Consider the following 17,323-nt stretch of genomic DNA (forward strand, 5'->3'; position numbering starts at 1 on the left):
CTGTGCTGGCTCCCCCAGGGCCTGCAGTGTCCCCTGTGGGTTTACATGGAATGCGCTGGCTCCCCCAGGGCCTGCAGTGTCCCCTGTGGGTTTACATGGACTGCGCTGCCTCCCCCGGGGCCTGCAGTGTCCCCTGTGGGTTTACATGGACTGTGCTGGCTCCCCCAGGGCCTGCAGTATTCCCTGTGGGTTTACATGGACTGCACAGGCTCCCCCAGGGCCTGCAGTGTTCCCTGTGGGTTTACATGGACTGTGCTGGCTCCCCCAGGGCCTGCAGTGTTCCCTGTGGGTTTACATGGACTGTGCTGGCTCCCCCAGGGCCTGCAGTGTCCCCTGTGGGTTTACATGGACTGTGCTGGCTCCCCCAGGGCCTGCAGTCTTCCCCTGTGGGTTTACATGGACTGCACTGGCTCCCCCAGGGCCTGCAGTGTCCCCTGTGGGTTTCCCTTATTCCTAGGAAACCATGACTGAGAAAGACTGAGATGACAACAGAAGTGGTCAAGCTCAAACCAAGGAGCAGGTGTTGGACACTGCGTCCTGCGCTGCCTGCTCTTGGCTTTCATTAAGTCACCCTCATTTTCTCAGACTTCCTCTTTTGACTAACTGCAGGCTGTGGCCCACGGATGATCCCAGTCATGTGCACTCTGGGCACAGGGGCCAACAGAGCCATGCCACTGGGGCATCTTAGGGCCACTGGTTCACTTATGGTTGCCCCATGTGGCTACGAGTGCATAATGTATTACGTTTTTCTTTTAGTGTACTTTGTAAGGATTAAATTCAAGAAACTAAATAAAGCTCATGGCATGGTAGATGTTTCATATATGACAACATTTGAATATATGTTGCTAATATTACTTCAAAAATAGTATACTGCCTTTGTTGGGAATCTGTAGTGAGTGTGTGTAGCTCTTTTGTGGTGCATATTAAATACTAAGAAATGGGATCCTAGGTTGTAAGTCTAATAGTCCCAGTAGGGCAAAACTCTGCATTTTAAGATGAATTCCAACCTCCAAGACCAGGGAGGTGGGCAGATAGCTCAGTAGATAAAGCACTTGCTATATAAACATGGAAATCTGGATTCAGACGTACAGAAGCACATACATAAAAGACGGGCAGGGCTGTGTGTGCCTGCCACTCCAGCCTTCCACCCTACCCGAGCCCCCCTCAAGTATTTCCCCGTCCCATATTCCTCTTCCTGCTCATAAAGCTGAGCCCTGTTAGTGCTGTGCACATACGCATGGGTATAGGACCGCCTCCCCGAGCTGGGAATGAACATCCTGCCAGCGTCCAGCCCACGAAGAAGCATAGGTGGGGGATGCTCATGAGCTTATTGACAGGCTCCATCTTATACAGGACTCCAAACTGCTGTGACTTCCTGAATGTGAGTGCCATGCCATGTTGAAGGACAGCATTCCACCGCACTCTTCCTCAGCTTACATTCTTTCTGCCCCTTCTTCTGGCACGTTCCTGAGTCATTGAGTCATGGGGGAAGGGGTTAACAGAGCCTCGACCTTGATCTTGAATATTTTATGTTGTTATGAATACAATTGTTTTCTTAATTTTATTTTTGATGTGTTAGTGGCTACTGTATAGAAATACAATTCATTTTTATTTATTAACTCTCAATCCTGTGGCTCTATTAGATTTGCTTATTAGTTCTAGTGGCTTCTAAAAGATTTTATTTTTAAGTGTGTGTGTGTGTGTGTGTGTGTGTGTGTGTGTAGGAGGTGGGTAGGTGCACATGAGTGCTGTGCCGTTGGAAGCCAGAGGCATCAAATCTCTTTGGAGCTAGAGTTACAACCAGTGGTGAATCACACCAATACAGGGGTTCAGAACTGAAGTCAGGTCCTCTACAAGAGCAGCAATTGTTCTTAACCCATCTCTAGAGGCTCCGTGGTAGTTTTTTAAAAGATAGTTTTCAATATTTTTAGTACGTGAAATCATATCATCTGTAAAGAAATACTGTTAGCTTTTTTTCTAACTTGTTTGCCTTTAATTTATTTTCCTTGCCCTATTTCACTGGCCATGAACTCTAGCACAGGTTGGGTAGAAGTGCTAAGAGGGTCTGTCTTTATTTTGTGCCTTTGGGGACAATAATGCATCTTACTGTTAGGTATTACATCAGCTCTGGCTTTTCCTGATGCTTTGTTCTTGTTTGTATAAATTTCATTCTGCTTTTTTAAAAAATTCATCTTTGTTTTGAGGGTTTCCAGTATTTTGAGTTTATACTTTTTATATTTGTGCTATTTTCTGTTAATTTATATCTAATATTAATTAATGGTGTTAATTCATTAAATCTTGCAAATTCTGGAGTAATCGCACATGGTCATAATATATAATGCGAATTCTAGGTTTGTTTGTACTTTGTTACATTGTTATACCTGTGCAGTGACAAATACCCTCCTGTAGTTACCCTTTATTGTCTTTCCCATTGATGTCAAGGCACTGCTGACCATGCAGGGTTTGGTGGACACGCTCTCCCCTTTGCTCTATTCTAAATGTCTGACATTGGTAATGGTTCCTCCTTGAATGTCTTATAAATTCCCCCAGAGAAACCACTTAGACCTGGAGTTAAATTTTCATTTTATATCTTTTTTTTCAGTGTTTTTATTAATTTATTCTTGTTACATCTCAATGGTTATCCCATCCCTTGTAACCTCCCATTCTTCCCTCCCTCCCATTTTCTCCTTATTCCCCTCCCCTATGACTGTGCCTGAGGGGGACATCCTCCCCTTTTATATGCTCATAGGGTATCAAGTCTCTTCTTGGTAGCCTGCTATCCTTCCTCTGAGTGCCGCCAGGTCTCCCCCTCCAGGGGACATGGTCAAATATGAGGCACCAGAGTACATGTGAAAGTCATACCTCACTTTCCACTCAACTGTGGAGAATGTCCTGTCCATTGGCTAGATCTGGATAGGGGTTTGAAGTTTACGGCCTGTATTGTCCTTGGCTGGTGCCATAGTTTGAGCGGGACCCCTGGGCCCAAATCTGCCTATCATAATGTTCTACTTGTAGGTTTCTAGGACCCTCTGGATCCTTGTACTTTGCTATTCTCCCATGGTTCTCTCATCTAGAGTCCCAATAGGATGTCCTCCCCTCTGTCCCAGTTTCCTGGTAAGTGAAGGCTTTCGTGGGACATGCCCCTTGGGCTAGTGTCCAGATATAAGTGAGTATATACCATTTGATTCTTTCTGCTTCTGGGTTAACTCACTCATTATGATCATTTCTAGCTCAATCCATTTGTCCACAAATTTTGGGAACTCCTTCTTTTTAATAGCTGAGTAGTATTCCATAGTGTAAATGTACCACAGTTTCTTTATCCATTCTTCTACTGAGGGACACTTAGGCTGTTTCTATGATCTGGCTATTATGAATAAGGCTGCTATGAAAATGGTTGAGCAAAGTTTCTTGTTGTGTGCTGGAGCATCTTCTGGGTATATTCCAAGGAGTGGAATAGCTGGGTCTTGAGGAAGCCCTATTCCCAGTTTTCTGAGATAGTCATTTTATATCTTTTAAGTACAAATATTATTTTTCAAAAAAAAAAAAAAGCTTCTCAACTTACTATCTAGCTTTGATCAATTTCTATGGCCTTCAAATGGCTATAATTGATGACTTTATCCACTAGTATATTTTCTTTTGCTAGGGGGATTTGCTGTCTCTGGAGAGATGGCTCAGTGGCTAAGAGTGCTTGCTGCTCTTGCAGAGGACTGAGCTCAGTTCCCAGCATCCATACAGGCTGCTCACACTGCCTGTAACTGCAGCTCCAGGGGATCCGCTGCCTCTGGACTCTAAGGCTGTCCACACTTGTGTGCACACACTCATTATTAAAAGTAGCAAAGCCCATTAGGCAGAGATGGTGCACAGCTTTGCCTTTAATCCCACTATTATGCCCAGAAATGTCTTCTTTATATTTCCTTTTAGTTTCTGCATAGTATTCTATTGTATACATACAGCATAGTTTATTTGATAAAGATAATTTATTGTGTTTTCAAATATATTGTTAGCAGTGCTGCAAATTAGCCATCTTATATATGACTTTATTTACTTAAGGTCATGCTTTCTAAGCTAGGTTCCAAAAAGTGATATTGCTGAGCTAGTAGTTATAAATATAATTTAATAGGTACTATCAAATTACTTCCTAAAGTTGGTGCTCAGTAATTACATTGCTATAATATGATTTTCAATATAATATAATATTCAAGAAGGGTTACTTCTAAATTTAAAAAAATTTTTATTGGTTTATATTAATTATGGACAATAATGGGTTTTATTATGACATTTTCATGCATGCAAGTACTATGTTTTGATGATGCCACTCCTTCGCCCCCTTGCCCCCTCCCACCCCTGTGGCCCCTTTATCTCTCCAGCTAGTCCCCTTTCTGCTTTTCTATCTTCTGCTCCCCTTTTCCTTTTCCTCCTTCTTTTCACTAAATGAATTTAATTAACCATAATCTCTTCATAGATCCTTCCAGAGGGCGGAGCCACTGCTATATGCAACTAATCTGTAACATTTTCACTAATGTCAGAAGCAAAAATTGCTATTTTATTTACATTGAATTATTGTAATAAAATTGGAAAACTTCATACGCTTCGACCTTTGGTATTATTTCCAGTTAGGTTGCTTGTGTTTCTCTTATTAATTTATAGGATCCGTTAGTATTTTAGTGATATTAAATTTTTTTGAATGTCAAAAGACTGTTTTAAAATCTCAGACATTTTTGTGACATCATGGATCAAAGGTTTCAGTTTGTTTCATCATAAAACTTCTTTTTGTTTTCCAGCATTGGGCTTGAACTCAGGGCCGTGTGCGTTTGATGCGGGCACGCTACCACTGAGCCACGTCTTGAGCCCAAGTATAAGGTTTCTAAAAAAAGAATTTCTAACAATTTTATTTTTACGTGTATGAGTGCTTTGCCCAAATCTATCCTCATGTACGATGTACATGCCTTGTGCCTGCAGAGGCCAGAAGGGTGAGTCTGGTCCCCTGGGACTGGAGTTAACCTATGGCTGTGCGGGTGCTTGGAATTGAACCCAGTGAGCAGTACGTGCTCTTAACCCTCGAGCCACCACTCTATAACGCTTTCCATGAAGAAAGCCTGGGGCGGTAGACTTCCTCCAGGAGTCACTTCGCTGTCAGCATACTTCATGTAGGATCACGGCTGTGGGGTCCACTGGTGTACACCCCACCCTGACTTTTGGGCACGCAGCATTACATGATGAAGAATTATCTTAAATTAAACTGTGATGCTAAGCTTTTCTATGACATGTGTTATGCAATTAAATTTTTTTTACATTCATTTCCTTCTAGTGGTGACTTGTCTTCAAGGGTTAAGAGCCTGTGTTGTTACTTAATGGTTCTGTTTGCTTGCTTTTCAAACAGAAAGTTGTTGAAGGGATTGATGCACACCGAATCCGAGGTCTTGGGTTTGACGCCACGTGCTCTCTGGTTGTCTTGGATAAAGAGTTTCGTCCTTTACCGGTGAACCATGAAGGTAGGACTGCCCTCATCCTTTCCTCCTCAGGCTGCTGCAGGAGAAAGTCTCATGTTTAGGACTTTAAAAGCCAAGAATCCTAAATTTCAAGGAGAGCATACTGTCTGGTCTACTAAAATACATCTTTTCTTTGTAATTCTTCCTGAGTATTAGTGTCAGTGGACATCTTTTCAAAAGCTACCATTTCAGTGTGCATGCGGTTGGCTTGGGGTTGCACTTTTTATATATTTACTTGGCTTTGGCAGTGAAATTCTCCAACAGGCGTCATCTAATGGGAGAAGAGTTCACTTTAGCTCACTGTTCCATGTGATGTGGAGGCAGGGAAGTCATGGCTGCAAGAGATTGAATCAGCTCATCACTTTGTGTCTGCAACCAGAACAAGAGAGCAGCGAGTGTGTGTACATGCTGCGTCACTCCCTCTGCCATTCCTGTCACTCTCTTCAGACATCCATGCCTACACTCAGGGTGGACTGTCCCACGCTAACTAACCCAGTTAAGAAAGTCCCTCACTGGCAAGCTAAAGGTCCATCTCCCGGGTGATTCCGAGTTTTGTCAAGTTGATAATTGGCACTAACCACCACAGGCTTTATTTTTATCAGTCTCAGTCTCCATAGTATTTTGGGCAAAATGCCCAGGGCCAGGTGAATGGGCAGTTAAAATATTAGAAGTGACATTTGCAATGGAAGACCACTGCTCTTTCCTAAAGCGTGCATCTCCTGCTCAGTGTCCTGCTTCACATTGTGGATAGGCTTGTTAGAGGTACTGTATTAGCAGTGGGGCACGCCTGTAATCCCAGCACTTGGAGAGGTGGGGGCAGGCAGCTCTCTGTGAGTCTGAGGCCAGACTGGTGTAGAAAGTGAGTCCAGGACAGCCAAGGCTACACAGAGAAACCCTGTCTTGAAAAACAACAAACAAACAAAGAAACAAACAAGGCATTCTATTAAAAGCACAGATAAGTGGCAACTCTATGAAGTGAAATGACTGTATTCTACCTAAAATATTAGAACACAGCCATTCTTTAACTGCACTCAGCTCACGTAACTCCTCAACACCTTCTTGACTTCCAATGGATTATATTAAGGTGGATTTTATCTGATGTGGACTAGGTTGTGCTCGAAAATCAAATTAGAATTTTAAAGTGTTCTGAAAACCTTTTTCTACCTGCAAGATGGGGTCTAAGACTTGATTGCACAGATAACCCTGAACCCCATTAAAACCAAACTCACAAGATTAGCAAATGTGTGGCAGTTTTTAGATGTTAACTGAAAGATGAAAAGCCAACAGAAACTAAGTACAACAGTTTAAGAACAGCAAGCATCACTGTAGGATAAATAGTCCCAGTATATGCTTTTTAAATACATCCTTCTTGCTTAGAAGCTCACCCAGCCAATTACTTTTCTTTCTCCCCCTGCAGGCTCCTTGTTCGATACCCAAGCCTAATTCTGACTGTCCCCTTAGGGAAGTTTTGAGGACCTAGCACCTAGTGGTGATAACTGTAGGTTGTGAAATGAATTTTGACCTATGTTGTTACATGAAACAATAATTTAATATTTAGCTGTTTGTGTTCTACAGATTTATTATTACTATTTTTTTAAACTGTGTGCTGCGAATGCATCTTGAATGCAGTGTTCAAAAGTGTAAATGTGTGTATTGTGAGTGAAGGTGAACACCCAGCTCTGTAAGGTGGCTCTGTAGCTCGAATTCTGCTCTCTGGAACGTCGTCAAAGTCCCTTAAATTGTGTCCTCTTTCTTGGGTCTGTGTTGTGTCTGCTGTGTCCCTTTCCTCATTTTCCCTTAGCACAGCTGAGCAGTGAACAGGGGTTTTCAGAATTAAATAAGTGTGTGTGTGTGTGTGTGTGTGTGTGTGCGCGCGCGTGTGTGCACGCGCGCGCAGCCCCAGCCTCAGCTCATGGGAGACTCCTCTAAGCTGTGTTCCCACGGCAGGCACTCTGTCCTGATAGTCACTGTCCTCACAGAAGTTTCCCTCTCAGATGCATGCATCTTCTGAGGGGCAGAACAGGGTCACTTTCTTGTGCCTGGAGTGTAGAAGCAATGACAGACTGGACAGACTTGCACTTGACTCCTCTAAGTGTGGCTTTCTAGGAGAGCTAAAGAAGATTAACCTCTAGTTTTCGTCTACAGTGACAAATGAATTATAATGAATATTCAATTTTCAGCGTATTGCTCTGGCTGTAGTAGCTGGCAGAGTGGCAGCAGCTGTTGTTTCGTGTTACCATTGGAAGTCTAGCGACAGGTGCTTCTGTCTTAAAGCAGTTCTGCACACCAGACGCTTAAGCCCCCACGCTACTCCCACCCAGCATGCCTGTGCACCTGTGCATTGATGCTTCTGCAGAGGCCCGAATGTCATCCTCGTAGCTGTGTTCCTTGGTCTGAGAATCCCAGCCCACAGCAGTTCCGTTATACAGTGTACATGAAAATGCCTCTTAAAGTTTCTGTGCAAGGCCTTCATTTCATTTTCTGCACTTTGTGATTTCTTTAGATATCTTTTTAGGTTGATTATATTTCATTATGAATTAGTTTTAAGATATGAAAAATACAGCACTTGGGAGGCAGAGGCAGGCAGATTGCTGTGAGTTTGAGGCCAGCCTGGTCTACAAAGTGAGTCTAGGACAGCCAAGGCTACATAGAGAAATCCTGTCTTGAAAAACCAAAAAAAAAAAAAACCAAAAAAACAACAACAACAAAAAAATATATATATATACATATATATATATATATATAACATAATAGACTCTTAGGTACTTTTTAGAATAAAAAAAAATGTAGGCAAATTGGCAAATTTGAAATAGATGTTCTTTTTTTTTTTTTTTTTTTTTTTTTTTTAGAAAAATAAAAATACTCTCTGCAGTTCAGGGCTTCCCACATGACCACTGTAACTGCTGCACATAAACACATGTGCTGTGTTCACATCTGCAGTGAGAACAGTATGGATAGGGCTCTAAAATCTCCCTGCTAGGGCATTTATTTTTTCACTCTGTGCTGTGCATTGCCTTTTCCAGTTTACTTGTTCTCCACACAGCTCTGATTTTACAGCACGCCTCATGGCCTTCCTAGCGCCATCTGGAAACGTCTTCAACTGGAAAAGTCTTTGTTGCCACTGCAAGCTCAGGACCACGGCCATAGTGGAGGGTAGTTTTGCAGATTAACTAAGGGGATATGAGTGAAATGAACAGCACGGGGCTTAGGTGATACTTAGACACATTAAACACCTGTTATCAGCAACATGCATAATTCCATAGTTATTTCACCATTGAATTTATGTGTGAGAACGGCTGGCACGTGTCATGACTGGGTCCCAGTGGCTCTGCACTGCTGATATCCTAGGTGTCCATCTGGTTTCTCCACCCCGAGCCCTGGGGTGTAGATGCTAGTTTTTGTCAACTGACAGAACCTGGAGTCACTTGAGAAGTAGGAACCTCAACTGAGTCAACGCCTTCGCCAGGGTGGCCTGGAGACATGCCTGTGTGGCAGCTTTCTGAGTGCTGGTTGATGTGGGAGGGCCTGGTTAACTCTGTGCAGGTGAAAGGGAAGGCATGAGAGAGGGAGCTGAGCACACTGCAGAGAGCCAGCAGCGAGCAGAGTCGCTCCATGGTTCCTTCGCGAGCCCTTGCCCTGGCTTACCTCACTCGCTGACTGGGATCAGGGCATGTCAGCTGAACAGATCTTCTCCTTCCCCAAGCTGCTTTTTGTCATGGGTGTTTGTCATAGAAACAGAAAGCAAAGTAGAACAAGAGATGTCAGAGGTGGTAAAAGGGAAAGGGCCTGTCCATCTGTGTGCTCTGCCATGAATTCACTGAAGTCAGGGAGGCAGGAAGACACAGCTAGCTACCCTGGGGTCAGTCAGGGAGAGTCAGGACACGAGGGATAAAGACTTCTTTTCCAACTGGCTTTCAGTGGCTCCTTATGATTCCTCCTGGACCAGCCAGGAGCCAGGGGCTAGCTGTGCATGCCTCGCTGTGCACTGTCTCTAGTTAGCACGCGGTGGGTTTCAGATAGTCTCTCTGTGCTCTCAGGTAAGGCACTGGTGTCTCCATTGTACAGATGTGGATCCTCGAGCCAGGGAGCTAAGTGAATAAACTTTACCTTCCTCTGCAACTAGAGTCGGCACTCCTATTCAAAACTCATGTGTTTGCCACGTCACCAAACCAGCCAACAGAATGAGAAACACACCCTGAAGTGGACGCATTTTTTAATTCAGTCGTTGACTGGGCACATTGAAAATAGGACGTAAATGCCCTGTGTAACTGTAAACTATGTACCGTCAACATACTTGTCTGTATGTAAAGGTGACAACTACTTAGACAAAGCCTTACCGTAGCCATGTCCCATAGGCTTTTTTCTCAACAAGAGGGCTGAGAAAGGGAGGGAGGAAGCTGTGGGAGAGTGAATGGTAATGCAGTGTGCATGGATGGCAATGTAATAGTGGTAATATAATTGGCTGACAGCCATCAACCAGTTTTAATATTTTATTAAAGATGTGTGTGTGTGTGTGTGTGTGTGTGTGTGTGTGTGTGTCCATGAATGTGGGTTTGTGTGTATGAATGACTTTTAACCCTGGGGTTATGGTGAAGGAAGATACTGTTGGCATTACAACAAAAGGCTTGGGAATAGGCTCCTCACAGCCTTGCTGTATACTTTCACTTTAAATTTATTTTACATTTACTTATCTATTTAGTGCATATGTGTGTGTGTGTGTGTGTGTATGCAGGCACTTATGACATGTGTAGATGTCAGAAGACAACTTGCGGAAGTGAGTTCTCTTCTTCTACCATGTGGGTTCTGGGGGTCAAGCTCAGGTCATCAGCTTGGTGGCAATTGCCTTTACCCACTGAGTCATCTCCCCCACTTCCAGGTTGTTCATTTCTGATACGTGAATTTACAGTGAAAGTTGTGTAGTGTTTCTGCCTGGGAATACGTCATTGTTCCCTTGAACTTGAATGAGAAGATGACACGTCTATTGGTCTATTTCTCTCATGTCTTCTAGGGGATTGCTCTCGAAACGTTATCATGTGGCTGGACCATCGAGCGGTCAGCCAGGTTCGCAGGATCAACGAGACCAAGCATGGTGTCCTCCAGTATGTGGGTGGTGTGATGTCTGTGGAGATGCAGGCCCCAAAGCTCCTGTGGCTGAAGGAGGTGAGTGTGGGGTTGTGGAAGGGCGCCAGCAGTGAAGGAGGTGTTCCCTCATTGTGGCAGTGTTTGATCTTCCCCAGACAGTCTGAAGACGCTGAGCCCATCTTCTTGTTTAGGGTGCAGTTAATCACTCTTTCTCACACACAGATGTCAAGCACTTTGTGTATAATCTCTTGAACCCCATCGCCCTATGCAGTAGGCTGTTTTGAGACAACCTCTGCCCCCTACCCCATCTCACCTGAAAGTAAAGGTCCTACTTCACTTTCTGAGAGCTAGCATTACACGCAAGCATTATCACGCCCAAGCATTTTTTCTTTTCTTATAGCAGAGTGTCTCTGTTTTGTAGATTAGAAAACTTAAGTTCACTAAGAGGAACCACATCCCTGTAAGTGATGCAGTGAGTATACAGGAAAGCCAGGATTTGAGCTTGGGACCCCTTGGCTCCAAAACCAGTTCTCTTAATATACTGTGTTCTGCCGAAGTTCAGAGGCTAATTGCCATTCCAATTAGGAAGGGGCAGGGCTGGGATTTACGCCTAGCCCTTCTGGCCAGAGCCTTCATCATGCACACAGGGTTAGCCCCACATCAGCCGTCTGTGCCGTTGTTGGCATTTGAGATATCTCTTTCCCGCTTTACCTGCCGTGAAGTTCCCTGCCGTGAGCGATATGGCGATCTTGGCCGAAGCTCTGGCAGGTGGTTTCCATTTCCAGATGTTAGCACTTCTTTATGAAGTGTGGAAAATAGTGATGTCAGCTTAATGGCTCCCATCAGAGATGGATGGGTGAGAGAGTTCACCTCCTCTGGGAACCTCAGCGACTTGAAACCTCTAGGTGGTCTGCTGCTCAGAGAATCCATCAAATGAGCAAGAGTTGGTGTGATTCATTACTGGCTCAGGGTTTCAGGACGCGTGAGTCATCAGTTATGCAGACTGTATATGGAGGTGGGTAGAGGAAAGGGATTTGTGAAGGTGCTCCAGCCTTGGGGACATGAAGTCAGCAGTGAGGCAACAGGAGGGCCACAGATATCAGAGCAGGCCTGGCTTGCTATCTGTCATGCCAATGTAAATCTGCAGAAAGCCTTCTGTGGCTGCTAAGTTTGAAAATGGTCAGGAGTCAAAAATTTTGAGAATCGGATTCCCTCTACCCTCAGCAGTCGAGCGCTGTGGGAAAAGCCCTTCTTGGCGCAGGCCTCCCCTCTTCTTTTATATGTGCGGCACAAGAGTTGGATCAGAGCAGTTTTAATACTCAGCTGAAATGTGCTGAAGCACACACCGGAATACAGGACTGCTGTGTGTTGCCACTCCCTGTGGGTTCCATAAGCACCGATTAGCTTAGTCCTACTGAGTTCTGCCTGCATCCAACGTGGGCAGTGAGACAGGAGGACATCTGATTTTATCAAAGGCATGGTACAGCCAGGGCTTATAGCCTGCTACCATGCTCCAAGTTCCATCCCACTCCGTCCGGTGTTACACTTGCTTCAGGAAGAATACCACTTCGATGGGGCAGGAGCGAGGATGGCAGCCTGTTCTTCAAGGTTACCTCAAGACGAGGCCCGGGTGGAGCGCAGAGGAAGAGCTGCATGGAGCCCGGCTCAGAGCCTGGGGAAGACGGGCCTGTGTTCAGATGAGCCCGAGAGCTGTGCAGAGATCTGCCCCTTTACCGTCATGCTGTTGAGATCAGCAGAAAAGAATCAGTTTCCAGTTCAGACTGTGTTATTTGTAACTTCCTAAGAACGTCTATTCTTAGGATTTTTTATTTTTCACATGTGCTGTTTTTCCAGCTCACACTTCCTTGGGCAACAGTAGTGGCCCCTAGGATTGGGCCATCGCCATGATGATTGTGAACTTAGTGTGGACACTAGACTGACATAGCACACAGCCCAGAACTCCCGGACTCAAGTGACCCTTCTCTGTCAGACCCCCGAGTTAGCTGCCACTACAGGCATGCACTGCCATGCCTGGTTATATAATGCTTTAAAAAATAAAATTTACCTTAAACTTTTTCTTTGTGTAAAGATAAAAACATTGCTTTTGTGCCTATTCATGTATCTGAAAGTAAACCTAAGATAGATGAGATATTTTGTTTTCTCTTTGCCTTTTTTGTCAACATTCATAAGAACTCCAGCTAAACATCCTTTTAGTGCTAACCAGCTTGCACTTAGAAGTAACAGGACTCCTAAAAACAGCTTTAGCATCTAATTTAAGAACTTCTACGGTGCTTCTGAAACTTTGATGTGCACCTGAGGCACTGGAGGTCTTGGTAGCGCACACATTCCGTTCCATCTGGCCTGGGGCAGGGACTGAGAACCAGAGAGTTTTGTTTCTAACAGGTTGCTGGGTGATGCAGATGCTTCTGGCCTGAGCATTTATAAAGCCTCTTTCCATGTTACGCTTGGCTCTTTTACCATGAAAAGAAGCATGCACTTGTGGGGAATCAAGAAAGGGTACCTTCCTTTTGATTCATTGATTGCAGACGCAGGGATGTTAGGCAGCATCACTGGAGTGGTTCACGTGCGCATTCAAATAAGAGTGTGAGAGTCTGGGCTCTTAAGTTCGTTAAGTTGCCAATTGTGTGCTCATTAAATAACTTCTTACTGTTGTTTTATTTTATTTGTGTATTTGTATGTAGGTACACCATGCGCAAACATATGAATTTAAGTCAGAAGGCCACTTTTAGAAGTTAGTTCTTGCCTTCTGCCATGTGGGTCTCAGGGCTCAAACTCAGGTGGTTAGGCTTGGCAGCCAACATCCCTACCCGCTGACCATCTCACTAGGTCACTTCTCTGTTCTTGTATTATTCCTTTACTTCCAAGTCCTGGCTGAGTTCCGGCTATAGATCAGAAAGTGCTGGAGAGACACCAGAAAAAAGGGGGCAGTGCCTTAGCCTACACACGCAGAGTCTATGGCATATAGTAAATGAAGTTTGGGGGCATCAGGGGATGGACACAGCCATAGGACGAAGACACTCTAAACACAGTGATATAGGGGCAAGAAAAATGATCTGGGAGCAAATCATTCTTTCTGGAGGCAGATAGTTTGGCATGAGCCTCTGAGCACAAGTGTAGGCTTTGTTTGATAGTTAACAGGAGGATTTTCTAGACGTAGCCTATGACGTAGTTTTAGTATGGCACATAAGTCACAAGGGAGAGCTGGGACTTAGGAGAGTGTAGTTGGGGAAGAGGTTAGGTAGGTACCCTGTTAAGGGCTTATCTTGGTGATGCAGTCTGATTGATGGCTGTGAAGTCAGAGGGGATGGCAGGGATGAGAGGATTGAACAGGGCAAGGACATATGGGCATAAGAACTGGACCTTCTTTTTAACCCACCATGGAAACCTGCAGTGGCTTTGCTCCTAGGATAAATGACACCACATGCACTCTGGCCTGGAAGATGGTGTACAATGCCATTTATGTTCTTTCTCTCATTGATTCATACGCAGAGATCTAGTCAGAGTTCCCTTTGCCACCTCAGTCTTGGCTGGCAGACTGTTCTCTCTTGCCCTGTGCCTGCCTCTTTGACATGTTACTTGGGGTCTTGGGGGCTAGAAGAGCGTTTCACGTGTTCCAATGTTGAACAAGGATGTTGAGCAAATGCTGAGTCAAGGACAGTTGACGACACGTGAAAAATAAGTGAAGGTTCGTGGCTGTCACTAAAGCTTTCCTGGAACTCAGCCATGGCCACTCATTGTTGCATTGTGCATGGCGACTGCTTTGTGACACCTGAGCAGCCGAGACAGAAACTACGTGGCCTGCAAAATGGAAAATGTGTTTATCTGGACCTGGAAAGCAGACATTCACTGGCCCCACTGGTTTCGAAGGTGCTCTTTCTCTGCCTAGAATAGTGTTTTTTACACGGCTCACTCTTGCTTGTCATTAGTCCTCTGCAGTCTCTATGCATCCTTGGAGAGCCTTTCTCTCAAACCAGAAGCTTCTACTGTCTACAGTCTCCCCACTGTAGTTCCCATGCTGCCCGGCAGTTCTTGTGAGGACTTCTCCTGTTGCTTCCTCTGACCATTGTAATCCAGAGGTGGATGGAGAGCACAGCCAACCCATTGTTCACTGCGCGCCTAACCTTAGCCAGAGAGCTCAACACAGAGATTATCAATAATGTCGGTGACTTGATAAGGTGCTTCAGGCTAGAACTAATGAGAGGAGAGTTAGTGGAGAGACACTGTGTCCCTAAGCTTTAGGGATAGCACAGGGCATTGTGCTCATGGGTGCTGGCCGCTGTTTCATAATGCGGCCGTTTCTGGTTCTCGTCCTTAGCCTGAGATCCCGTGTGCCCAGAGAGGCAGGCTGAGCTTGGAGTTCAGACCTCACAGGAGTCAAAGGGATGCACTGGGGATCTAGTTCACAATATGGAGTTTTAATCATGTTTCTTACATTTAAGGTCTGCATAGTTTAGGTTGAAGTGCATCTCCATAATAAGAAATGTCAGATAGAAAGAAAAGTGCTGTTTGCATTTTTTTATAAGGCCCGGCAGCCGAGATTTCCATTTGGCCTCAGTGATTCTGACTCTTATCATAATGGTGGCTAACTGTAAATTAAGTTCTGCCATCCCGGGGCAGCTGGGGTTGCCTGTGTTCATCACCATGAAACACTGTCGGGCAAGAAGCTGTAGAGTGCAGAAGGTCGGGGGAGGTACGGCTACCCGTGTGGACTCACTCCGACAGCTCTGTGTTAATGAGCCGTGAGTAGCCGGGCCTTTATAGGGCACCTAGAGAGAAGGCAGTCTGACATTTCAGGCACTTCTTTTCCTGCTATTGTCCCCAAAGAAGAAAGCATATTATTCACCGCCCCCCACCTCTGTCCACGCCCCAGCCTTCTGTTTGCCCCAGGATGCACTGAGAAATGAGTGCAGGTCCCTGCTTGGCACCTAACTAGATCTAGTTGGTTCTCACACCCCCTTTATGTCCATGTAAAGTCCTGTGAGGACCCTGGGTGTTAGGGTGTTCAGAAACTTGTGGTTTTTTGTTTTTTGTTTTGTTTTGTTTTTTGAGATGGGGTTTCACTGTGTAGCCTTGGCTGTCCTGGACTCACTATATAGACCAGGCTGGCCTCAAACTCATAGCGATCCGACTGCCTCTGCCTCCCGAGTGCTGGGATTGAAGGTGTGCGCCACCACTTCCCGGCTAGAAACTTGTTCTAGGCATCAAACAGGTCTTACTTCCCAATTCTAGTCCTGTGGGTCTCACCCTTGCTAATGCCGTGACCCTTTCATATTGCGATGACCCCAATCTTAAATTTATTTTTTGTTGCTGCTTCGTAACTGTAATTTTGCAACTGTTATGAATCATAATGTAATTATCTTTGCTTTCTGATGTTCTTGGATGCCCCCTGTGAGAGGCTCATTTGAGTCCTAAAGAGGATGTAACCCACAGGTTGAGAAAGACTTATCTAGATCTTTTTGTTTACTAAGAGGCATGGCAGCAGGCCAGATTCTTCCTTCTCCTGTCCAGGTGCCAGAGATAATACAGATGCTGAAGAGCTTTGAGAGAACACTCAACAGTTCTGCAACACTGACCACTAAAAGTGTGTAGGATTCGAAGCCAGACACGTGTTTGAATCTTTTTCCTACCTCTAACCAGCTGTAGGACCCTGGAAAAGCTAAATAACCTCCTTGAAGCCTCAGAGCATGGGCTGTTATCACCGTGGCCTTGCAGAAAGGGATTTTGGAAAGTGATTTGTGTAGTAGATGCTTAAATAATAGTTTCATTTTTCTGCCATTGTGTTTGTAATTTTTGCTCCTGTGATGGGCATTTCAGCTTTATGTAATCTATGATGGAGTGGATTCCAAACACTAGGATGTCTGCTGTCACGGGCTGGCCTTTGTGAGTGGTGAATGCTTTACAGGAGTATGCTTCCTGCTTAGTAGCTAAGCAAAGCATGTGAGGCTGTTGGAGGCAGTCAGGAAGCAGGGAGGAGGGGAGGAGCAAACTGGCTAGTCGTGGTGCGGTCATCTGCTGCTTGATACCAGCACAGAACCTTCCAAGCTTGAACCCAGGGCAGGCGGCCAGTAAGAAACTTCACCCAGGTTCCCCTAAACTTCACCAGGGGCTCCAGTCCCTGAGCTAACAGAATTTTACTTCACAAAGCTCATTTTACTATCATCACAGCACCCTTGTGGGGCACATTTTATTATTTTTTTATTATATATATATTTATTTGTTTTTCGAGACAGGGTCTCTCGGTGTTAGCCTTTGCTGTCCTGGGCTCGCTTCGTAGTTTAGGCTGGCCTCGAACTCACAGAGATCTGCCTGCCTCTGCCTCCTGAGTGCTGGGATAATGGGGAACATTTTATTTACCTCATTTTACAGAAGAGGAAGTTGAAGCTCGTGGAGTTAAATGGTTTATGTTCCCTGACCAGTAAAGAGACCCACACCAGCAGCCTTGCTCCACCTGTGTTCTAAAGGCACCTGCCTGAGTCTGTGTAGACATCCCAAAGCAGGCTGTGCTGCCAGGAAGTTAGTCAGTTCAAAAGAGAAAGATACAGATCAACCAAGGTGAGAGAACAGAACCAGGAAGTAGTTGCACACAGTGGCTAGTGAGGGTATAATTTTAGTGAGATACTATGTGCCAAGCACTTATAAGCAGTTTTACTCCTGCTAAGCCATCTAATCCTTACAACCACCTTGTGAAGGAAATAGTATCCTTTATGTATTAAGAAGTAAGCACAGAGACT

The 17,323-nt window shown here is 44.9% G+C and overlaps 1 protein-coding gene across 3 annotated transcripts in view; it reads left to right on the forward strand.

The window, feature by feature from the left end:
• The window catches only part of Fggy (FGGY carbohydrate kinase domain containing), a 364,828-nt gene that overhangs the window by 6,471 nt on the left and 341,034 nt on the right, over positions 1–17,323 (forward strand). For 2 of the 3 annotated variants that reach the window (XM_051164348.1, XM_051164353.1), the window contains exons 2-3: positions 5,381–5,492; positions 10,498–10,649. In XM_051164348.1, the coding sequence (XP_051020305.1) occupies positions 5,381–5,492; positions 10,498–10,649 (264 nt within the window). Of the gene's footprint in view, positions 1–5,380; positions 5,493–10,497; positions 10,650–17,323 lie in introns of those variants that run through there. The other variant, XM_051164357.1, reaches the window with a different exon arrangement.

This window comes from Acomys russatus, chromosome 2 (assembly GCF_903995435.1).
Source record: "Acomys russatus chromosome 2, mAcoRus1.1, whole genome shotgun sequence".
Classification (NCBI taxonomy): Eukaryota; Metazoa; Chordata; class Mammalia; order Rodentia; family Muridae; genus Acomys; species Acomys russatus.